General features: G+C 41.6%; 1 protein-coding gene across 4 annotated transcripts in view; it reads left to right on the top strand.

The window, feature by feature from the left end:
- Positions 1–9,255, top strand: part of ZFAND3 (zinc finger AN1-type containing 3) — a 243,365-nt gene extending 234,110 nt beyond the window's left edge. For 2 of the 4 annotated variants that reach the window (XM_073338547.1, XM_073338550.1), the window contains exons 7-8: positions 6,757–6,869; positions 8,709–9,255. In XM_073338547.1, the coding sequence (XP_073194648.1) occupies positions 6,757–6,869; positions 8,709–8,774 (179 nt within the window). In that variant the 3' untranslated portion in view covers positions 8,775–9,255. Of the gene's footprint in view, positions 1–6,756; positions 6,998–8,708 lie in introns of all 4 variants that reach the window. The other 2 variants (XR_012158193.1, XM_073338549.1) reach the window with 2 other exon arrangements.
- The last annotated feature ends 15,725 nt before the right edge of the window (positions 9,256–24,980 follow it).

A 24,980-nucleotide genomic window follows, 5' to 3' on the forward strand; every position in this document is an offset into this window, starting at 1 on the left:
TTTCATTCAGGAATAAAGCTGACAAACGACAGCAGTAGTGTGAAGCTAGGACTGAATTTAAAATGTCAAGCACTCTGACTTTGGCTGTGAATCTTGGCATCGCTTCCATTTACCTATCCAGGGAAGCTTCCCCTTCAAAGGCTGTAGGAGGGTTGATGTTGCATACATATTTTGGGCGGGGAGAGTCAACTTTCAGAATGGTTTGTGCATATGGCCACAATCACCGTGCATAACTTTGAAAACTAACAGGTTGCTGTTAGAACCGGTATTTCAGGAGAGAATGGCTCACTTTCGCTTTGACTAGTGAATCAAGTCTGAACATTACTAATGTTTTCAAATTTATGACCCAGAAAATATTGTTACAGTTTTTATAGCATTTTACAGTCAGGTATTTTGTCAGCTTAAGCTAATGAGGTTTTTGCAGTTCTGTGAATTGAGGTGTTTGGAAATACTAAAATAAAACCCCACTAAAGTGGAATTTGGGGTTTTGTCTTAACTTCGGTGGATGAGTCTACAACTCAGCACATTTGCTATGAAAACTTCAGGGTAAGTCTGAACATTTCTGATTTCTACAAAAACTAAAGCTTAAAAGTGCTGAAAGTTGAGCAGTTATTCCAGGGTAGTTAGGTCAATGTGCAATTGCTTTTTTGCTAATCTTAATCTTTGAGATGGGGCATTGTCTTCAATATCTTTAAATCACCATGCAAATTACGGCACTACATAAATATTTAATAAGAATAATCTTTGTTGACACTTGTACTTGAGCAATTTTTCTTTCTCTTGCTAGCTTCTCAAGACATGCTCATATCCCAAAAAAAAAGGGTCTTGTCATGACAGGTTTTTGGATTCTTAAACACAGGGATTGGCATTTGGAAATGTTTTCTCCCTTTCTGTTTAACATGCTAGTTAGTCACTGAAATCCTCATATAGATATTTATCAGGAATATCCTTGAACTTCTCCAGTGGACTCTACTACTGGAAGATTGAGGTCTACAGATCTACCAAAAACCTGTAAGAGAATACCCAGTCCTTCTTGCTGTAGCTTTCAGTTGCTGGCTTGCAATGAGGGTAAAACTGTTGGCTTGCAGTAACACCTACAACACCTACTCTGCAAAAAGGGGCATGTTCCAGGACCATATTTCCTTCCATTTAGTTATCGTGACAAGAAAAGGAACTGAACTGAATTGATGCCATTTGAGGGAATTAAGAACCCTCCAAAACTCCATCCTGACTTTTTCCTAATGAATTACTATGCAATGTATTTTAATTGTTTCTAATGCTTCATGTATTACTTTGCTGGTATTTTAGCAGCTAGCTGCTTTCAAAACTCAGAAGTCAAAACGTCAAGAAGAATTAAATGTAGGTTTTTTTAGCACTTTGGTGGAAGCTCTCAATAGTTATTGTTCCATATTCCTGTCTAGTGATGTGAACAGCTTCTTACCTAACAGGGACTCAGCAGCATTTCACTTTCACACAGAGTAAGAACAGAAGTCTGATGTGCTCTCCCATCTTAGGTACATAGAGCTGCTTTAGTGACCTCCAGCTGAAATGTGCTTTCTCCAGCAGAGTCCTCAGGAAGAATGAAAAATGAAGGGCAGACTTCACAGCTGTTCTTTGCTGTCTTATAGACTTTCTTTGAATGATGCTTCCACCATTTTCAAGATCACTTGAAATGGCATGAGTACTCTAGAGAGAGATGTTACACCAGGTGCAGTCCTAGCTCTCAGGGTCCCATTGAAGTTCTAATTAATGTAGCAGAAGCCTCGTTTTGATGAATTCCAGAGAATAGCTCCTTACTGCACTTATAAGATCCCATAAGTAGGGCCCTACCAAATTCATGGCCATGAAAAACGCGTCACGCACCATGGAATCTGGTCTGCCCCCGCGAAATCTTGTCTGTTGTGATTTTTACTTCATACTATACAGATTTCACAGAAGAGACCAGCATTTCTCAAATTGGGGGTCTTGACCCAAAAGGGAGTTGCAGAGGATCGTGGTGCTGCCTTCAGAGCAGGGGGGCCAGAGAGCGGCCGCTATTGGCCAGGTGCCAAGCTCTGAAAGTAGCACCCTGCCAGCAGCAGCACATAAGTAAGGTATGGTATTGTATTGCCACCCTTACTTCTGTGCTGTGGCTCTACCTTCAGAGCGGGGCTCCTGGCCAGCAGCCACAACTCTCCAGGTGCCCAGCTCTGAAGGCAGTGCCACCGCCCGCAGCAGCGCAGAAGTAAGGGGAGCAGTACCGCAACCCCTCCTACAATAACCTTGTGACCTTCCCACAACTCATTTTTGGGTCAGGACCCCTACAATTACACCACTGTGAAATTTCAGATTTAAATAGCTGAAATCATGAAATTTATTATTTTTTTTAAATCCTATGACCATGAAAGTGTCCAAAACGGACCATGAATTTGGTAGGGCCCTACCTATAAGGTATTAATGCCTCAGTACATCTTTCCACAATGCTGCATTAGATGAATGTAGTGTAGAGAGCACAGTACATAGCCTATTCCTGACATGAAGTGTAGCACATTGAGATCTGCCACCCGGAGCTGAAATTGTTCGTTTTGCTGTATTTTTGCTATGACTCTGCTTTTGCTAAACTAGCCTTAGCTGACAGATATTTTTCCCCTGCAAGAAGTTTTTTGCTTGTTAAAGTGGACTAGCAAAGGTACTTCTGCATTTCTGTACTATCCTTTAGGAGAGACAACCCATATCCAGTATCTTTCAGTAATGAACTTAACAGTAAATATACCACAAGAGCTCATTAATCTAACTCTGCTTTCTAACCAAGAGGGAGCTCCTGTTTCTCAGGAAACGGTTTCATCTCTAAATCTGAACTGGTTTTAAGGATAAGAGTAGAGATAAACATATTGGCCTTCTCTCCTAGTGCAATAAATTAATAATGTAATTGCTGTCAAAGTTGATGAGCCTGGGACTGGAATGGGCACTCCCACACACAACCGACTACGTAGTGCCCACCCTGATTCCCAAGGCTAGTGAAGCAGGGAGAGAATACAGAAGCAATAATACAACTGTGAACTAGTGAAAAATTCTTCAGAACTATGTTGTTATACAACCTAGCTTCGATAGGCTGATGCATGGCTCATTTAAGTTCTTAGGGACTTTCGATAATGTTATCCTTTACCTATCTAAAAAGCCCAATGCATAATGTAAAAGAAAAGCTAATAATATAAAAACTTGTCTTAAGTAAAATGTTAAAAATCCTGTATTGGATATTGGTTTTTTAATGATGGGATTTTTTTTTTATGAATTCAGTTGTAGGCATTATCACTATTCTGTTTGAACAGTCTGTAAATTTTCCATATGGGTTTTTAAGGCATTGTTCTCACTTGCACATATTTATAAAAAGCAAAAGCCCCGGCAATAAGAGACAGCTGAAAATAGTTTAGATCATTCACTGGCCCACTAGAATAGTGAGACTCTAAATTAACAGAATCCACCCAAGAAAAGCATCTGGATACCTTTTGTGGACAGATTGATGAATTTCTGTTCAGTGTGCAGTTGTAGTTTTTTTAAAAAAACATGTTAGGAGACATGAGGATTGAATGGAAGAATAATAGAGAAAATATTGATGGAATATCTTTATGTAGGATACTGTGTAAATTACTGCTCACCTCGTCTAAGAAAGGATGTTGCAGCATTAGCAGGGTCTCAGAAAAGGGTGGTGAGAATGATTGGGGCTTAGAAAAACTGATATGTGGAGCATGAAAATAATGGGATTGTTTACCTTAGAAGGAGACAAAATAAGATAGGACATGATAGTTACATAAAACAATGGTCTAGAGCAGTGGTCTCCAAACTTTTTGGATCGCGCATCCCCCAGGGCCAGCTCTAGGGAAGCGGGAAAAAAAAAAAAGAGTGGCTGCTGGCGTGCGGCCAAAGATGGGGCAGGGAGAGCTGAGCAGCCGCCAGCGTGCCACTGAGGAATCAAAGGTCCATGAGCGCAGCCGCCAAAGTGACGGGGGCGTTCTGGCGGTGCTCCTCCTGCTGTGCACCTCACTTTGGAGACCACTGGTCTAGAGAAGATAGAGTGAAAGCTTCTGTTCTCCCTGCTTCATATCACAAGAACAAGGAGACAGTCAATGAAGCTGAAATGTGACAAATTCAAAACTGATAAAAGGAAATACATTTTCACACAATGCATAATTAGACTCTGGAACTCACTGCCACAGAATGTCATTGAAACCAAGAGTTTTAGCAAGATTCAAAGAAGGATTGGACATTTATATGGATAGCAAGAATATCCAGACTTGTTAGCTAATGATGATATAAAAAGAAGTGGAAAGGATATGAAACCTCGTATTGCAGGGTTTAAGGCAATTTCTAACAGGGATTAGGATGAAACTGTCATGGTGGGCAGATTATACCATATCTGTTAATGCATGGTTTCTTGCACTTTCCTGTAAAACATCTGATGCTTGCCACTTTCAGAGACAGGATACTGGACTAGATGGACCTCAGGTCTGATGCAATATGGCAGTTGCTATATTCCTATGCCATCCAATTGGTATTGGTTCAGCAGGCTGATGTCCTATTTTCAACAAATGGAGAAAGGAAATGCCAATCTCAGTTGGAGATGTTCCCTACCCCAGAATGTACACAAGAGAATCAGGCAAGTAGCCTGTTAAGTTGATACCCAAGGGCATTCTTACTTAAACCATCTTTACCATCTGACCTTGGAAGTGCCTGGTACTTCCTGCATATGTCTGCTGTGGATCAGCAGTTGAGAATAAATGGGGAAAGGGATAAAGGTTTTATATCCTAATTTAGCTGAATCATTGTCTGTTTTGTTAAATAAGATACCTTAAGTAAAGGAAACTCCATTTTTGTTGCTGGTATCCCAAGAATACATGCTCTGCACAAGGTAAGGGTGTGAAATATAGCGATGTGAACTAATGTAAATGTAAAAAATGTAGCAGGTGTCATTGAAACTGCAAGCCAAAATAAATCCATTCTGTCTTCAAGTTAGTTTTGCAAAAATAATCCCTCATGAGATTTTTTTTTTTGTATCGGTTTTCTTAAGGATCTTACCAATGTAAAGGTAATCTATTGGTTCTTTCATTTCTATAGTGGTGTCTTGTAATATAGGTTTACAGCAGCGGTTCTCAAACTGTGGGTTGTGACACCATTTTAATGGGGTCGCCAGGGCTGGCTTAGACTTTCTGGGGTTGAATCCCGAGCCCCACCACCTGGGGCCAAAGCTCGAGCGCTTCAGCCCTGGGTGGCGGGGCTTCAGCTTTGGCCCCCCTTCCTGAAGTGGTGGGGCTTGGGCTTTGCCCCCACCCCAACCTGGGGCAGCATGGCTCATGTGGGCTCAGGCTTTGGTCCCCCCTTCTGGGGTCGTGTAGTAATCTTTGTTGTCAGAAGGGGGTCATGGTGCAATGAAGTTTGAGAACCCCTGTTTTAGAAGCTTGAAATAATTGTGGTTTTAATCCGTTCTGATTGCTTATGGAGAGGCACTAGCTAAGTGTTCTGTGGGAGGCAGAATGATGTCCTTTGAGCTATCATGCAGGAGGGATACTGTTGGCATACATTATATTGTACTACTTTTCAAATGCAGTGGATTATGCCATCCTGGTAGCTGTGTGCTGCTGTTCTGCCATACTGTATCAGCCTACTACTACTTACCATCATACAGCACTTTTCACTTGCAAAGGCCTTTAGAAACACTACTTACAATGTCCCTGTGAGGTAATTATTATCCTCATTTTACTGATAGGGAAATGGACGCAGAGAGGAGATTTGTTCAAAGTTACCAAGTATCTGTGTCAGAGACGGGATCTGAAGTCAAGACTTTTATACTCACTCTGATGTTCAGCCCACATCCCGAGATGAGAGTTCGGTTTCCAGTCTCTCCCTAGATTGAAAAAGACTAGGTGCTGAAGAGGCTTTATTCTTCCCCTTTGGGGGGAAAAAAGGCTGCCTTTTATCATTGAAGTGCAGGGCTCTGGATGCCTGAATGGTATTAAGTAGCTGGGAGAGGAAGGAAGGGAGAGAGAAGACTGACCCACAGTCAGAAGGATAATGGCATGACATAGCATCGTGAGGAAGGGAATCCTCTGGGTTCTGACAGAGAGTGAGGACACCCTCAAAAAGAGAATGGCATTCAGTACAAATAGACTGGGGAAATCTGGGTTCTTTTTCCAGCTCAGTCACAGGGTTGGTGGTGCTAACAGAGTCAACATTTTTAAAATAACTTCTGATTTTGAGTGCCATGGTATTTGGGTCCCCAAACTGTGACACCATGGACAGCATGCTCAGCACCCACAACTCCAAAAGAAGTCAAAGGAAGCTGAAGGTGTTCAATGCCTCTGAAAATCAGACCCTAGATATTTCCAGCTGGGCATCCAAAATCAGAGACTAATTTAGAAAATGTTGGTTTTACTCTGTCTCATCTGTAAAATAGGAAACTTCCTTCCTCACAGAGGGGTGGGTTGCAAGAATAAATTACTAATATATGACTCCAACTCAGATATGCCATAGAAAATTTCTGTAAATGTAGGTGTAAACTATGTTGTCTCCCATTGAATGTGTATGATACAAAACAGCGTGGAATTTAAAGTTGTTCATACCAATATTTGTGACAATATCATGAAAACAAATGAAAACGTGAAGTTTTCATTGATCTTGAAACCCCACTAATCCCCAGCATAATGCTGTTCTCCTGGGTGACATAGGATTCAGCCATTTCAAGGGAGTCCTTAACACAACACATTCTTTCCTTCTCCTTGGCAGGTTATGTGTTCTGTATGTTACATCGCCTGCCCGAACAACATGACTGCACGTTTGACCACATGGGACGTGGGCGCGAGGAAGCCATTATGAAAATGGTGAAACTGGACCGGAAAGTAGGGAGATCATGCCAGCGCATCGGCGAAGGGTGTTCCTGAGTGCGAGACTCTGCAACCAAATGCTGTTCTTAGTTCACTAATGTTAGCCTTATTTAGGACAAAGTCAGCCAGACACCTTGTACTGGGCAAGTTTCAGACTACAGCCAATCAGTTTCCTTTCTTTAGCCAACCGTCCTGGTACTGTAGTTTAGGGGTTGATGGTGGTTGAAATTGATTTCTGGCTGGTTACAAAGGTGCCTGCTAGCCAATGTATAAAATTAAAACATGAAGAAATATTTTTTGAGCATGGCTAGTGGATTTAAAACACAACAAAACAAAAAATCCAAAGGCTTCTGTTATTGCTGGAGTCAAACTCTAAAAGCCTTATGCTGGAAACCTTCCAGCTGCAGAGTTAAAATAAATAGCTGAGTAGAAGCTGGTGTAAAAGTTTGCTATGCACACAGCTTTCAGACAAACTGTGTTTAATGTGCAGCCTTTCACCTCTTCACTTCTAGTAAATCCTGAAGAGGTGAAACTCCACTAAAAGCAGCAGTGGTAGCTGCTAAGCCCGGAAGACCTGACTGGTCATCCGTGCCTTCATCACGTGTGGCTTTTGAGGTTAGGCAATGTCACCAGCATCAGGGATTCTGTTGGGGAGGGAACATCTTTCTGATTCTTCCCAGGAAGCCAAAAAGAGAGGAGGACAGAGATTCTTATGAAAAAAAAATTATATCTAACTTGCTGCAGAGATCCTATTTTTCTTCATTTAAATTATGGTGATCTCATTTTAAAGCTGGTTCCATCCTAGAGCAGTAAACAGTGTATATTCTCTACATGGCATCCATAGAATTTCTAAGCGTTGTTTGACCAGATTCCACGGTTGTTATGTATGCTGACCAGTGCTGCCATTCCCACCGGCCGAAACCTGATTGGCTCTTGTTTGCCTTTTGCTAAGTGCAGGTATCTGATAATTGATCAAATAAGGCTAATTCACAGCACAGTAGCCAAGGCTGGATTCTACAGACTGACTTTCTGTAGCTAGACATATATATTGGGGGGGGGGAAAGGACATATTGTAGCAAACAGAATTCAGTAACAGTATTGGGGAACAACCAGGAAAGCATCCCTCATCAGCTTGAGTTTTAACAAGATAATCAAATGGGCTATGTCAGCCTTGTTTCTATGCAGCTCGATGCTCTCATGAAAATCTCTGCCCGCATATATTGCAAAGCAAGTGAATGTGAAATGCGTTACATGGAATAGAAAACTTTGGATCTGTTGTTTAGACTTATGCGCGCTTTCACACTGAGCCACATAGAGCTGAACTGCACAGATCTTGTTAGTTTATAGCAGAAAAAAAAGAGAGAGAGAAAAAAAATCAGCATGTCTCCTGCTGCAGACAAAGTTTATGCAGGTCAAGAGGATTCATGCTGATTTGTTTCAGTAGTCCTATGTGGATATGGTTCCCTGACCCAAGTTAGTAAAGCATTAACAATCAGGTAGTTTAGTAGAAAAACTGGGATGGGGGGGAGGATTTTGTATAGTTTTGAAAAATTGGGCTTGTGTAAAACTTCCAAGGGGTGAAGTAGCATATTGTCACTCCAATAATGGTGTGTGGGGAAAGAGAGCTTAAATAAGTCCTCCTTTTTTCTGCATGTGTTAAAGGTAAATAATTTCATACATGCCAAATTAATTTTTAGTTTGGTAGCCAGATCAAACCATTTAATGAGACTTTTTTTAAAAATACACTCAGCATCAGACTGTATTAGTGTGATTTAATCATGAAGTAAATCAGAAATGTTCCATCATTTGTAAAATGCAAGCTATGTAAACCAAACTATTTTTTTATTATTCAAGGTTATGGAATCAGCAACAAAATTTCCAGCTGTATTTTCAGGAAATGGTCCCACTCCATCCTGGTGACAAGGCAATCTGAGGATATTTTTAACACTTGCCATGAAGAGTTTAAAAACCATGGATTTCAGCTGTTGCTGAGATACGCACTTTCTTTTCCTCTAAAATCATAGCATAGTCTTTGGTGGACATTCTGATTGACACACAAGACTCCTCCGCATTAATACTGATGATGCTGTTTATCCCTCCTACTCCTTTAACCCTGTTATAAATGCACAGTTGGTTTCAAGGTGGCTCTTAAGAGAACACTACTCAAAGTTCATGTGGATTATGGGCAATATTCACTTTAAAAAAAAAGTGGGGGGAGGGGTTGTTCCTTCTGCAGTATCTGTTCTGTGAAGTTTGTTAAACGTAAAGAAAGCTTAAGTTCTTGTATCTTTAAAGAAAATCTTATTTAACCCTTTTGTGTTCTAGATTTACTTACACATGTAGCCTAGTGCTCAGTTTTAGTTTAACATTGTGAAAATATTAAAAGACTCTTGTAACTTTATTCTTTTTCCTCCTGCTAAAAAAAAAAAAATTAAACCGATCAGACTAAAGTTTGAATTCCTCTCTGACTATTCCAGCAGGTCATGTTGATCTGCACTGTTTCTGCTGTTTATGAAATGTGAATGGGGGGGGGACCTCAGCACTGGGCCAGTGATTTCAATTTGTGTTTAAAGTTGGTGGGAAGTGGGTAGTATTTTCTGCCAGTCATTGGAGCTAGCACTTCTGCAGAGTTCAAGTTTAGCAATTTCTTTTGTAAGCAACTCTAGTTTAACCTCACAAAACGTTATTTCCTAATATTGAGATTACAGTAGATTTGTCACTTTTATCAAACAAGTTTCTTTGCTCTTAAGTCCCATGCATATGGTACTGCGCACTGCTACAGTGGTATGAGAAGTAAAGAATGTCCTCTAAAGTAAATGTATTTTGACTGATTCTTCACCTGCAGTTGCTGAATGTAAAGTTCCATAGTTATGAGATGTTCAAAATTGGTAATTAGGAGCTAAACTATATAGATTAGATCTTACAATGCCAATAACAATGGAATGTGTTGAACAAGGAGACAAAGTCAAACTGGTACTATTTAAATTCAATTTGGAATTGAAATTATGCCTGAATCATGGGACATGTACCCCTATTTTTTCCTGAAATGAACACTGTACTTTCAAAGATAAAATTGTGTATTGTGGTTCTTGCACACCACTTCAGTAGTATAGCAAGGTTAGTCACACTTAGAGATATCCCAGCTGCTGTTGGTGTAGCTCCAAGGATTGAGCCAAGATTTCAGAAAAAGAGGGAGATCTCTCAGCTAGGATGAGCAGTCTTGAGCCCTAAGTCCAAAATCCTTTCTTGCTCTGTATCTGCAATTGTCTGACTTGCAACAATAAAGCTTTTTTAATTACAGAAAATGAATTTAGCGCTGGTGAAAGTGCTAGCATCATGCAAGTGTACACATGCAATTATAGTTCAGTCTGAAGGTGTAACAGTCCCCTGGTGCTGTATCCTCAGAGCCAGTCAAAAATTCAATTTTAATTTTTCTGATGACAAAATTGGGTGATTTTTTTCTTGTGAAAAGTTTGTCAGTTTTTTGACTAACTCCAATCCTCTGAACCCTATTTCGACGTTGTGCTGAAGTGAGTTGACTTTGTGGCACAAACTAAATTATGGAGAATGAGAACAATCATCTCTCTCTCTTTCATGTGAAAGATTTGTGCCTACCTCTCCAAGGGTGAAAGGTACATGCACTCAAACCCAGTTCTCTGCCTTGCAATGTTTATTTTTAATAATGGTCTCCCAAAAGGAAGAAAACGGGAATCTGTTATAAAATGCAAATTTTATAATGGATTCCAGATGCTCCATCAGCAAAATCATTAACAGTACCCAGACAGCATGGTCCTTGGTACATTATTAAATACATACAGCCATCAATCAATGCTCCTTTGTCACGGGGTATATTAACTGAAATTGCCACTCAGTACAGTAAAAAAAATGGAGAGAAGCTCAAACTAGAGCATCAGGAGGTCTGGGATAGAACAAATCTTTAGAGCAGTGGTTTTCAACCTTTTTTCATTTGTGGACCCCTAAAAATTTTTGAATGGAGGTGTGCACTCCCAGGAATCATAGAATAACAGAGTTGGAAGGGACCTCTGGAGGCCATCTAGTCCAACTCCCTGCCCAGAGCAGGACCAATCCCAACTTAATCATCCCAGCCAGGGCTTTGTCAAGCCTGACGTTAAAAACTTCTAAGGAAGGGGATTCTACCACCTCCCTAGGTAACGCATTCCAGTGTTTCACCACCCTCCTAGTGAAAAAGTTTTTCCTAATATCCAACCTAAACCTCCCCCACTGCAACTTGAGACCATTACTCCTTGTCCTGTCATCTGCTATCACTGAGAATAGTCTAGATCCATCCTCTTTGGATCCACCTTTCAGGTAGTTGAAAGCAGCTATCAAATCCCCCCTCATTCTTCTCTTCCGTAGACTAAACAATCCCAGTTCCCTCAGCCTCTCCTCATAACTCATGTGTTCCAGTCCCGTAATCATTTTTGTTGCCCTTTGCTGGACTTTCTCCACATCCTTCTTGTAGTATGGGGCCCAAAACTGGACACAGTACTCCAGATAAGGCCTCACCAATGTCGAATAGAGGGGAACGATCACGTCTATTTCCCTCGATCTGCTGGCAATGTCCCTACTTATACACCCCAAAATGCCATTGGCCTTCTTGGCAACAAGGGCACACTGTTGACTCATATCCAGCTTCTCGTCCACTGTAACCCCTAGGTCCTTCTCTGCAGAACTGCTGCCGAGCCATTCGGTCCCTAGTCTGTAGCGGTGCATTGGATTCTTCCGTCTTAAGTGCAGGATTCTGTACTTGTCCTTGTTGAACCTCATCAGATTTCTTTTGGCCCAATCCTCCAATTTGTCTAGGTCCCTCTGTAGCCTATCCCTACCCTCCAGCGTATCTACCACTCCTCCCAGTTTAGTGTCATCCGCTAACTTGCTGAGAGTGCAATCCACATCATCCTCCAGATCATTAATAAAGATATTGAACAGGACCGACCCTTGGGGCACTCCGCTAGATACTGGCTGCCAACTAGACATGGAGCCATTGATCACTACCCCTTGAGCCCGACAATCTAGCCAACTTTCTACCCACCTTGTAGTGCATCCATCCAGCCCATACTTCTTTAACTTGCTGGCAAGAATACTGTGGGAGACCGTGTCAAAAGCTTTGCTGAAGTCGAGGACTAACACGTCCACTGCTTTCCCTTCATCCACAGAACCAGTCATCTCATCATAGAAGGCAATTAGATTAGTCAGGCATGACTTTCCCTTGGTGAATCCATGCTGACTGTTCCTGATCACTTTCCTCTCCTCTAAGTGCTTCAGAATTGATTCCCTGAGGACATGCTCCATGATTTTTCCGGGGACTGAGGTGAGGCTGACTGGCCTGTAGTTCCCGGATCATCCTTCTTCCCTTTTTCCAGTCGTCCAGGACTTCCCCCAATCACCATGAGTTTTCAAAGATAATGGCCAATGGCTCTGCAATCACATCCGCCAATTCCTTTAGCACTCTCAGATGCAACGCATCCGGCCCCATGGACTTGTGCACATCCAGTTTTTCTAAATAGTCTTGAACCACTTCTTCCTTCACAGAGGGCTGGCCACCTCCTCCCCATGCTGTGCTGCCCAGTGCAGTAGTCTGGGAGCTGACCTTGTTCGTGAAGACAGAGGCAAAAAAAACATTGAGTACATTAGCTTTTTCCACATCCTCTGTCACTAGGTTGCCTCCCTCATTTAGTAAGGGGCCCACACTTTCCTTGGCTTTCTTCTTATTGCCAACATACCTGAAGAAACCCTTCTTGTTACTCTTAACATCCCTCGCTAGCTGCAACTCCAGGTGTGATTTAGCCTTCCTGCTTCCATTCCTACATGCCCGAGCAATATTTATATACTCATCCCTGGTCATTTGTCCAATCTTCCACTTCTTGTAAGCCTCTTTTTTGTGTTTAAGATCAGCAAGGATTTCACTGTTAAGCCAAGCTGGTCGCCTGCCATATTTACTATTCTTTCTTCACATCGGGATGGTTTGTCCCTGTAACCTCAATAAGGATTCTTTAAAATACATCCAGCTCTCCTGGACTCCTTTCCCCCTCATGTTATTCTCCCAGGGGATCTTGCCCATCAGTTCCCTGAGGGAGTCAAAGTCTGCTTTTCTGAAGTTCAGGGTCCGTATTCTGCTGCTTTCCTTTCTTCTTTGAAAACCATTGTTGTATGGTAATTACAACCTTTTGTGGACCCCTCAGATAAGGTCTGCAGACACCCCCAGTTGAAAACCACTGCTGTAGAATATCAGATTCAATTCTGACTCTAAACTTTAACATGGGGGCACATCTACAGCAATGTAAAAAGAGAGAGATTTACACAAACAAGTCACCATTCCTTAGACTGAACTCTGCTTACTGCGGTCAGCATGTTTTGTCTTATTAGCCAAACTTTTGTCCACTATGATGCTGCCCTCGTGGAAAAAAAAAAACCACAAGAAGGGCATGTTATAGCCTTCAAATCAAAAGGAGATGTGAGAGGAAAAGCTCTGGGCTGTCTAACCAAGAAGTATTGCTTCTGTTTAACAGAGTGCACTGGGTTTGTTAGTTTCATTTGAAGGAAGTGAATGAGTTCTTTACTTTTATGCAAACTCCCAAGGGCCTATCTGTTGATGTACTCTCCAAGTTAGCTGGATATGTGGAAGTAGTGTTTCGTGTTCTGCCAGAGCACACTCTTCTACTACACTGATTTGCAGCATTCCCAATAAGACACAAGATGTATCAATTCTCCTCTTTTTGCAACCCTCAGAATTTAAGATCAGGCAGGCTGAACCGGGAGCTGTGTTCTGTAACGTTCATGAGGCACCACAAGCATAAAGATGGTGGCATTGCTCCAAGGACATCGGACACATCGTGGAGGTGTCCTGTCTAATCTGGATGTGGACTATGACTTTTTTATAGACTCCCCTCACTCTTTTGGAGGTGCCACACACCTACAGTATACCATGTCCTGCAGGCTGTAGATAGGAGTCAGCAAGAGGAAGAATAGAATGAAACCAGAATAGAGAATGTACAAAACCTACATGCATATACACTACTAGCCACTTGCATCTTCTGAAGTCCATGATCACAAAGGTTATCTTACACATTACCAAAGTGCCAAGCTATGGTGTGAATTTACTTTTTTTAAAAGTACCTGAATAGTGTCCTGGTGTCTGATTCAACACCTGGAACTCCATTTATGTTCAAAGTAAAATGGGAACATGCTTATATTTGGTCTAAAAACAAATGTTGGTTTTTACTGTTTAATAGGGATTAAATTTTGCTACGAGTTTCCTGTTTTGCTACTGCACTTACAATATATTATACATTCCCTAATGGACAAACTATGCATAACTTTGGCAGATAAATTATATACCGAATTCAAAATAGAAAAAAGATTAAACAACTGAAATATTGGGGAAATGTTTGAAAATTCAGTAAGTGCACTCTAAAACATTTTTTTAAGATGGTGATAGATAAGCTTTGAAGGCATTGGTTTAATCACAAGCACAAAGTTTCTTTCTGTTGGGTCTGTTCAAGGGGTGCAGCTAAAACAAAAGGAAAATTAGCTACCCAAGGAAAAGTTTCCTAAATGAGCTCTTGGACTATTGAATATAGTCCTCTAGACAACTAGTGGAAGCCTGGCTGCTTAAATCTATTGAAACCAAACTGAATAAGGGCTTGGGAGGATTAGATTTTTATCTGTAAATGTTGATTTCACCCTACACATACAAACCAACAAAACTTCATAACTGAAATTTACAGATGGGCAAAATAAGAAAAATGCTGCTTGAGAACTTTCATTAGAGTTTGATTTAAGGATATTTACTTTGTATATTGACATGTGATGTTGACAATTTGTTTTAATGGTTATAAAGCTTTAAACTTATTGAATCTCAACATCTAATGTCATTAAATGATGATTGTTTGATCTCTTCTCTCTTCCACTGCCCCATAATTTTTTACAACTGTGAAAATTTAAAGCAATAAAAATGCTTAAAAATAAACACTGGTATTATCCATTGAAATTACTAATAAATAAATAAATAAAACCACCCTGAATTCTACCTCGCCTAACTATATGGAATAATCCACTTGAGCTAGAGGACAAGTCTGATCGAATAGTTCTTTTCCATCTCTTAATTCCTGATGCACTTTGCTAATGAAGATGGGGAGCTAATCAAAGTCCTTGACTTTTTAGAAAGCTACTTTCTTAAGTAAGCAAACAAATTTGGCTGAAGGTAGAGAGTGCTAAGAGAACTGATCTACTGTGAATGAGAATGGAAAGTGAGAAAGATTTGTTTTATGTCTGGATAGTGTTTTTAGTCCATACTCTTCCAGTATTGTTCAGAATTTCTTAGTAATCCTACTTCCTTAATTTTTTAAAAAAACCAAAAACCTGAAACGAGTAGTTGCCAGTGCAGCATATTGTGTGTGGGGTTTAAAAAAAAAAAAGCCTGTGTGATCAGCACTGCAAAGATAATCAAGATTTCTTTCTCTGAAATAAATGTTTCCATAAATGCTGAAATACCCAACAGAATGATCTGTTACTTTTCAAAGGAGAAAAAGCAAACTTCTGAGGGGAGAAATTCCCTGTGCTCAATGGGCTGGATTTAGAGATTATTTTAAATTCCTGTAATTTTACATCTTGGTCTGCCCCCTTCAGCATGTAAATTACCCCAATTTACATTCAGGCTCTCTAAAGCCTTATCTAGGCTAGGATTTGAAGGTGTGATGATAAAACATTCTAGCAAACATGTTAGTCTCATGTAAACAAGACAATGTGTACTTAAACTAGCTGGCTGAGTTAAAGCCTAAACTCCCGCTAGGGTTCATCTCTACCAGCTAATGCATGTTAAAATTCAATTTGCTCAATCTAAAGTTTTCAAATGTTACTTAAAACAGTTTTAGCTAATGCACCTTTTACTCTAGTCTAGACAAGTCCAGTGAGGTTCTTACCTTTGAGTTGGCCCAGAATACATCTCTACACATGTACAGTTTGTGCATGCTGAATATACAGAAAGGTAATGAAGGGGGGGAAACCCGCATTTGAGATGTTTGGATGAAATCCTTATTAGTTAAGCATTAATTAATTGCTTACCCAAATTTATGTTCACAGCGACCAACCAGCGTGCATACTGTTTCTTTCTGTTCCTGGATCGCTACTGACTTGGCTCCAGGCAGTTTCAAAGGGGCATTCTTTGTATGCTTTGGTTAGGCAAAGAAATGTTTGTTTCCTTGTAAAGTAGAGGCCTGAGTGAAGCAGGACCTACCTTGTTTGGAAGGAAAACATAAATTCATTATATTCACACATCCAATCACCAGCCCTTGTCTCAACAGATTTCCAGGTGGAAAGTGGCCTGCCAATGATACCTTTGTCTTCCCTCATTTTTCTGCTTGCTTATGGCCTGTGGCTTCTTACCTACTACTATTGACCTCACTTACTGGAAGGGCCTGTCTGAGCTTTTACTGTCTTCACTCATCCAGGCCTGCACCTATACTAGAAAATGCTATACCCATTTTAAAGTAACGGTGCCACTAGCAACTCACCAGTCACCTTCAGTGCCTAACAACCTTTCTCGGTGCTCCCCAAATCCGTCTCTTACTCTGCATGATCACTTTCATAGTAAACTATAGCTGAGGGCATGGTGATATACAGTCAGTCAGTCAGTCCTTAGAGCAGTCAATCATGTCCATTAATATCACAGCAGCAAGACTTTTATTGCCAATCAATCTCAATCTACTTGTAAATGAAGATCCTAATTCTTAAATGCTAAATTACTTAGTTGCTGCTCTTTAAAGGACGATGTAATGGTCCCTTCTGGCCTTGGAATCTATGTTTACCCCATTTTCAGAACTACATTAATAAATATACGTCACTGAACTTATGAAATTCCAGACTGAGCTCAATCTGGCCCCTTAACTTTTATAATGTTTGAGCTTTTGGTGTGCTCAGAGCTAGCAGAGGGGCTGGTGCTCACCTCTTTGTACCCTGTACCCCAGAGATCTCAGAAGCAGCCCACCATCTAGGAGTTACAGTTTTATGAGCAAATGTAAAACACTGGGTTGAGCTTTAGTCCTTGTATATTATATTTGCAGTTTCTAACTAGGCACAGTAAGAGGTGTCAAAATATTTGTGAAACACTGGGTTGTGCATAAAGAGGTAAAACGTATTAATCATGTTAAGCAATACAACCCTGATCTGTGACTGGCCTAGCAGGGAACCTATCTGCTGCAATGCCTTTCCTCTGACAACATGCTATCTGGCTGAAAGGAGGAGGAAACATGAGGAAATTAAATGGTCTACAACACTTCTGAGAATACACCACAATTGCTCATTCATGGACACAGTGTTCCTGCACAACTTATTTCAATTATCATGAAATGAAACTTAAATGATGCTATATCTATGCAAACTACATATCCCGAGCAAGGTAAAGTTAAATGCCGTCTAATGCAATCTATCATTAACTTGCAATGTGCGGAATCCTGAGTCAGTCACTTCACCTTTCTGGGCCTCAGTATCCCTGTCTATATAATAAGCTTATACCACCTCACAGGGTCCAGGGCAAGGACTGATTGATTAACATTTGTCAGCATTTTGGAGGTGGAAAGCACTATATGGTGCTAAGTATTTATTACTGAGTATTAAACAATTTGCTGCCTACTGTACCAGGCATGCTGGGCAAAAAGCACCTCTAGCATTGTGTTGTGTGTTGGGGTACATCAGAGCATTCCTTGAGGATTTCAGTTAAACAGGTAAATTGGAGGATTTAACGACATAATGAACAAAATCAGGATCACTGCAGCACAAAATACTGGGTAAAAAAATAGAGACTTTTGACCTTATGTTTCTTTGCTGGCTATGGGTTCCCTTCACACTCTTAATGTTAATTTTATGGTGTGAATATTATGTTTTAGATGAATTAGTCAGGAAATGCAATTTGTGGCTGTAGTGTAATCACTGGGCAGTCTAGTTCTGACTATATTAGGGTATATAATGACTTTGTTAACAGCAGTAAAGTCACAGTGGAATGACAGTAAATTCTGTGCTGTAATCCATGCTGGAAGTGTTTGCACAGGCTCCTTTGGGCAATTTACCTTTTGATAGACTGCAAATTTCTTAACTTTCTGGGTTTAAAATAAAATATTTTAATTGATGTGGGGGATCAATTACTTAACTTGGAAGTGTGAGCACTACGAACAGGGTTTGTGAGCATTTCAAGTTGGAAGTTAACCTAAAACTAAGGGCTTGTCTACACTTACTAGGGGATCAACACGCGGCGATCGATGCATCAGTGGTCGATTTAGCGGGTCTAGTGAAGACCTGCTAAATCGACCGCAGAACACTCTCCTGTCACCATAGAAAAATGGAACCACTATACAATCAATAGTAACAGGTACGTCTGTTTCTTGCTCTCACCCACCGCAAACCTATTCTTTTGGTGATAACTTTAATCTATGACTCCATAGCATAGTGTGAACCCCGCGGTAACAGGGGCGGCAGGTTTGTATAATTTTTGGTCGTGCCCCAGAATGGGTCCAAGTCTCACCCCCTCCCCAAAGCTCTGGGAGGGAGTTTGGGTGTGGGGTCTGGACTGGGGAAGGGGGTTGGGGTGCAGGAGGGACAGGCCGGCCACTTCCGGAAGCGGAATGGGCAGGAAACTGCCTTAGCCCCATTGCACTGGCAGTGGGGGCCCCAGGCCCTTTTAAATTGCCTGAGGGTGGCAGGCAGGGCCGGGGTAGAGACCCTACTCCGAACTTTGGTGAAGCCGGGCCCCTATGCTCTCATATTAGTGGAGCATGGGCACCACACACCCATACAACTCGCTACCCCTGCATGGTAAGTAGAACTAAGTATGTCGACTTCAGCTATGTTATTCACACAGCTGAAGTTGCGTACCTTAGATCGATCTCCCACTGTAGTGTAGACAAGGCCTAAGACTTGTCTTCTGATTCTCTGACTCCCATCTTTGGAAGTGCTGCCATTTTAGCCTTCTAGCCTGCAGCCACTGTGTGTTGTCATTAGCTTTGCCTGTAAAGCACCCCCTGTAGGCTTATGGTGCTACAACAAGACATTTATGTTATGTTATGCTATGCTAGCCCTGCTTATTAAGTCGATTGCTTCTATCCAGGGATATTGTCATTTTAATGGACTTAGTCCACTTGATGTGCCTTTTACCTTATTTTCAGAATGTCCGATTAAAGCTTTTGTCTCCCCTTGTACAATAAGGATGAAATTCAATAAAGACAAGTGCAAAAGTACTGCACTTAGAAAGGAAAAAATCAAATGCACAAATGGAAAATAATAGGCTAGGCACCAATACTGCAGAAAAGCATCTGGGGGTTACAGTGGATCACAAATTGTATATGAGTCAATAGTGCAATGCTAAAAGGACAAATGTCATTCTGGGATGTATTAACCAGAGGGTTGTAAGTAAGACATGGGAGATAACTGTCCTGTTGTATGCAGTGCGGTTGTGGCTGCAGCTGGAGTACTGTGTCCACTGTACAGTGCCACGCTTTAAGAAAGATGTGAACAAACTGAAGTGAATCCAGAAAAGAACAAAAATGTTAAGAAGCTTGCAAAACATGACCTATGTGGAAAGTTGAAAGAATTGGGCATGTTTCATCTGACAACAAGGCTGAGCGGGGACATAAGTCTTCCAATATGTTATGGGCCATTATGGAGAGAATGACAATTGATTGTGTTTTGCGTCCACTGACGCTAGTACATGTAGTAACTGGCTAGTTCTGCAGCAAAGGAGATTTAGATTAGATCTCCAGAAAAATTTTGTAACTTAGTTCAACACTGAAACAGGTCACCTAGGGAGACTGCGGAATCTGTCATTGTCTAACCTGTTCTTAAAACCCTTCAAACACCTGTCAGGGATGGTCTAGGTATACTTAATCCTGCCTCAGCATGAGGGGGCTGGATAAGATGACCTCTTGAGGTTCCTTCCAGCCCTACATTTCTATAATTCTATGAATTCATGCCTCTACCTGCATTTTTCATTGCTGTTGCACTCATACAATTGTACCCATCCTCACTTTGCAATTATTCAGTGAAAACTCAAAAATAATTTTCCTAGTACAACTAAACTAGAATTTCTGAAGTCATTTTACCATAGTAAAGTCCATCATGATTAATTTCCTGCAGACCCTGGGAAACTAGGAAAGAACTATTAGCATCAGCAAAAAGGTCAGGAACACTAGCCTAGCATTTAAGCCAAAATGGCTAAAAGCTTGGTTTTGTGATCAGGTCTGTCACTCTCTCAATTTACAACAGGACCACAGAGAACTGTAAGGACAGAATTACACACACATATCCTCCCCCAAAACAAGGGAACTAGACAGAAGGCAGCTGCCAATTAGGTGGTGGTTGTTTTATTCACAAACAACGTTTTCCATAACCTCCATTTCTTGATGTCAACAAATGACAGTAATAGAGATTACAGCAGGTCTCTCTGAGTGCAGAGGTAGCATTGGGTCTCAAATGATGGACAGGTGAGTGGTGTGCCAGATGGCCTTAAAACCTGTGCTCGCTCTGTATGGCTGCTCTCTGCAGTGGTATGTAAATAGGGGACATCTACAAAGCTGTGCAGGAATGGGAGGGGTAGGGTTTGTAGAATGACTACTCCCTTTTTTCCCCTTGTACCAGGATTTGCGTGAACCTATAATAAAAACAAAGTTTAAAAAAAGCCCAGTCTTTTTGCACTTCCTTTGCCAGCTGCAAGCATGTTTCATTTCTATAGACTTCATTATAGACTCTATAGACTTTCATTTTCATTAGACTCTTCAAGGATGTCTGGTTTAGCAGAGCACTTGTGGGGTTGTTAAATAAAAAAAATCAGGGCTTGGTGCCCCAACAGTTCCACTTTTGTCTTCACCAAATTACTTCTAGTGAGATCAATACACCATACACAGAATCACACTGCACAGATCTAATCAAATGGAGATGCTGAGCCAAGCACACAGAAGTGAAAGGAGGGTATTTTGAACTAAAGGAATAGACTATTGTAAATTGCAATCAAACCCTCCCCTCCCCCCCTTTTTTTTTAAATTGGATATTTGAGAGAGCTAATGTATTTTGAGGAGGCTGCTTTTTCCACAACTGGAAACATTTAATTGACTCCTCTTTGTAACACACGGACCCAGAAGGGTCTGTGATTTCCAGAGCTGAGCTAAGCATGCCAGCTACTCTCAGGCATCCATCCTTCAAGACTGAGCACTCTTTCTCCAAAAGGCTGTAGTATAACTAAAGTCAATCCATACATTTCTAATCAAACCAACCTACACAGCCAGCAGCCAATTCCATTTTATGTAAACACAAATACATTTACAAACGCTAATATTTTTTGCGGAGGAAAGCAGTTGGGGAGTGGTACATTTCCACCTAAACCAATGACCAACTGCTGGTTTTCCTGCTGGGTAAAAATATTGATGAAAAGTGACGCAAAACTCTACCCAAACCTAAATTGGTTTTATGACTTGAAGATACTCAAGTAACAATGAAACAAGGCTGTGGCCACCTAGAACTTCTTGAGTGTCTCTCTGCTGCAAATACATTTCAGGAGGATCTTCTGCTGCAGCGAAGGCCCAGTACATCTGAACTGAAGGAGAATTGCCTGTAGCTCACATTAAGCCTGCATTATTTTCAGTCATGGCGGACTTCACAGAGAAAGTTATATTGACTGTTTTGTGTGTGAGAGAGACTTTCCTTCTAGTGCACATGTTCTGAATGGCCTAGTCTGCATGGAGGACTCCTTCTTTCAGAAGTATATGAGGAATCAGCACTGTGGCAAAGGAAGAGACTCAGCATTAGAAGAAAGAGGACTCTTAGAGCAGTGTTTCCCAACAACCGGTCCACGGACCAGTGACAGTCCCTGAGATCTCCCTGGCACAGTTTAGGAAGGCAGCAAGCCGGTCCATGTTATCAAAAAGGTCGAGAAACAATGCTCTAGTCTAGAGGAAACTGTTAAAGCTCCATCAAGCTGAGCCCAGTGGGAATCCTCGGTTTCTTTCTTTGGGCAAGTCCTGAAATGCTTGCAGCTTCTTTATAAAGCCTAGTTTGGTTGATACTGGACATTAAAATAGCTTGCCCATAACATTTGCCACTTTGCTCTATGGAAAATGGTCCTTTTTTCAAAAGACAAAGGCACAGGTGAGCATTTCTGTTCCAGAAAAGGCAGCACTACATGTGGCTCCTCTTTAATCTGAGTGGCTAGTTTAAAGTTCAGGGCCCTGAAATTGAACAAAGTCTAACTGGTCTACCCCATTTTCATGAAAAACTTCTGGTTTCCCAATCTGTCTAGGCTCTTTGTAATTGTTGCTCCACCAGGCCTGTAAGTCATCTTTGAGTCCTTTCTGGGAAACTTCCAGCTCTTGTTTTAGGTCGTCTTAAATTCATTTTGTGACATCTCCAGCTCCTGTTTTAGTTATTGCTTTTAGCCATCTTCGATTTCTGCAAGCATTGCCTTAACTTGCTCTAATTTAGTTCAACAGGAATATCTATCCACAATCTCTCCCTGGAAACCAGATCCCATACTTCACACACATGTTCCCCTTTTTAAACCGAGCAGCTACTCAAAGTTCAGGGCCCTGGGATGTTTCAGATGGAAGCAGAAATTGATGACTGAATCTGGTATTTTCTTTGTTACGTAACTTAGATTGATTCCCCTCCTGCACCTCCCCCAGCGTAGACCAGGCCTCAGTCTGGGTCAGTTTCTTATTTGCCCACACACTCACCTAGTCAGAACACACCCGCACACACGGTTGAACCCTCTGCCCACAAGTTGTGAGTTTCTGTGAAGACTCCATTAATTCTCTTTTTTAGGTGTAGCCCCTTCACTGTCTTTTGTAACTACCTTGAATGAAAGGCATTATTCACGAATCATTTTCAATGAGGTTTTAAGTCAACCCATAATGCCACATGCAGACTAGCCAACTACCAGCAATATTGTTCTGCTCAAATCTGTTTATAACTAGGAACAGAAGCGCTGAAATTCTGTGTGAAAGACTCCTGGTACTGAGTCTAGCCTGGCCACAATGTGGAAATCCCTCCGAGAAAGTCTGGGTTCCCAACACTTCCTGATTAGAGAGGTGATAAACTGCTGCAATTTAGGATGATGCCTTTCTCCAAACACTGAGATCCTCCCCTTGCACACATTATCCTATCCCGTTCCAGGGGTTCAGTTACCTCAGAGCACTAGCACCAATACATCTTGCTACCTTTTCACTGAGAATATCCCCAAATGGTCAGCCCACCACTGGGACATTAGTTCAAGACTTATCTTCACTCATATGTCATGCTTCTCAGAGCCAGCTATTTCTCTAAATACAATCCTCTTCTCATCACCTGGCTTGGTTTCTATGAAGTCAAAATGTAAACCATTTACATCTGTACAGCACCATCTACAGAAACTTTTCTGAGGATTATAACTCCTTTGGGTAGAGCTGTCTTACTGAGTAGCTTGTACAGACCCAAGTTTATCAAAGTTTAAAAAAAAATTCATGTAGAAAAATCCCCAAATGCTTTATGCATGGGGATTTTATTTTTTAGGGTTTATTTTTAGCATTTTTTTTAGTTTTACAATGAAAAATTGTTGTTTTTTTTCAGAACTCTCTTTAAGGTACCTTAGTGAACGTTAACATAGTAGTGTTTCAAACAGCACTACGCTAAAGTATGCTAGGGAACCTTTACTGTCCACCATCAAGGTCCACATGGACCCATTAATGCACAACATCTTAGTGCACTTCAGAAAAGTCACACCCTGCTAGTCCACATAACGGCTCTGGGCAGACAAGCCCCTGAGATACAAGTAACCGTTTCTGGTGTTTACTGGATAAACACTTATTTTTTATATATAAGTGTATGTGAGTGTTTATTGGTTAGAACTGAAAATCAGAAGCCTCATTGATGAATTACACATAGATGAATCATGGAACACATCAGCTGTTTTACAGCACAAAACAACACTACACCTCAGTTTGAAATAGGAAAAAGCGACCCTGTCTAAATGAAACAGCAGGCACCACTCAGGGAAGAGTGCCCTGGGATTTTTAATAAGGATACGTGGACAAGACGTAAATTTCACTTCTCACATGAAACGTGGCCTCTCCAGAAACACAGAACCTCTCCAGGCAGGGGTAGAGGCACTGTATTTAGAGCAAGTTGCATCACCTGCTGCACCTGGGTTTTCCTTAGAGCTCTCCCCTGTAAGTCCTGATCAGGCTTGACCCTGCTTAACTTATGAGATCTGACCAGATTATAGCCCAAAGTGGTCTGGCTGCAGGCCAAGGCTCTCCCTAATCCTAATACTACTGCTTATGTCTGCAAAACTTAAGTCGCTCGTGGGGGATGAACAAATCACCCCCTTGAGCGACATAAGTTACGCAGTCATAAGCACTGGTGTGCACAGCGCTAGGTCTCCTGTTGGCTTAAAGCAGCTACCTTAGCGTACAGTGGTGCAGCGACAACGCTGCAAAAGCGCCAGTGTAAGCTCTCTAGCGTAGCCATGCCCCAAGTCAAAGTCTGCTCTCATTTGTGGAGTCAGACAGTATTCCCTAGCAACACTCGACTGTCTTTCAGCCTGAGGCTATGTCTACACTGCGCACCTTACAACGGCATGGCTGTGCCGCTAGAGCTGTGCGCAAGGGGCAGCTCTACCCACGCTGTCGCTGCCATGGCTATTGTTCTCAAGCTACTGTTACAAGAGCAAAGCTAGCTTGGGCAAACCAAGCCATGTGTCTTACATGCTGCAAATCGCACCTCCTGACTGCAGCGTAGCCATACTCTAAGTGCGGACTGTGCCACCCCTCTCCTCACACCCAAGCACCGGCACCCGCTTCACCACCACAAATGCAATGTACTTGTCTTCGCTTTTAAGACTCTCCATAGTTTAGCCGTACCCCTACCACTCTGAGCCATCAACTTTCCTTCACTCTGCCAATGACACCAGTCTTTAACATTCATTAGTCTAGGGGGTGGGCCAACTTTTTGACCCAAGGGACACATCCGGGTATGGAAATTGTATGGTGGCCATGAATGCTCATGAAATTGGGGTTGGGGTGTGGGAGGGGGACGAGGCAAGAAATGAGTTCAGGGTGTGGGAGGGGGCTCTGGCTGGGGCAGGAGTACAGG

This window comes from Lepidochelys kempii, chromosome 3 (assembly GCF_965140265.1).
Source record: "Lepidochelys kempii isolate rLepKem1 chromosome 3, rLepKem1.hap2, whole genome shotgun sequence".
Taxonomy (NCBI): Eukaryota; Metazoa; Chordata; order Testudines; family Cheloniidae; genus Lepidochelys; species Lepidochelys kempii.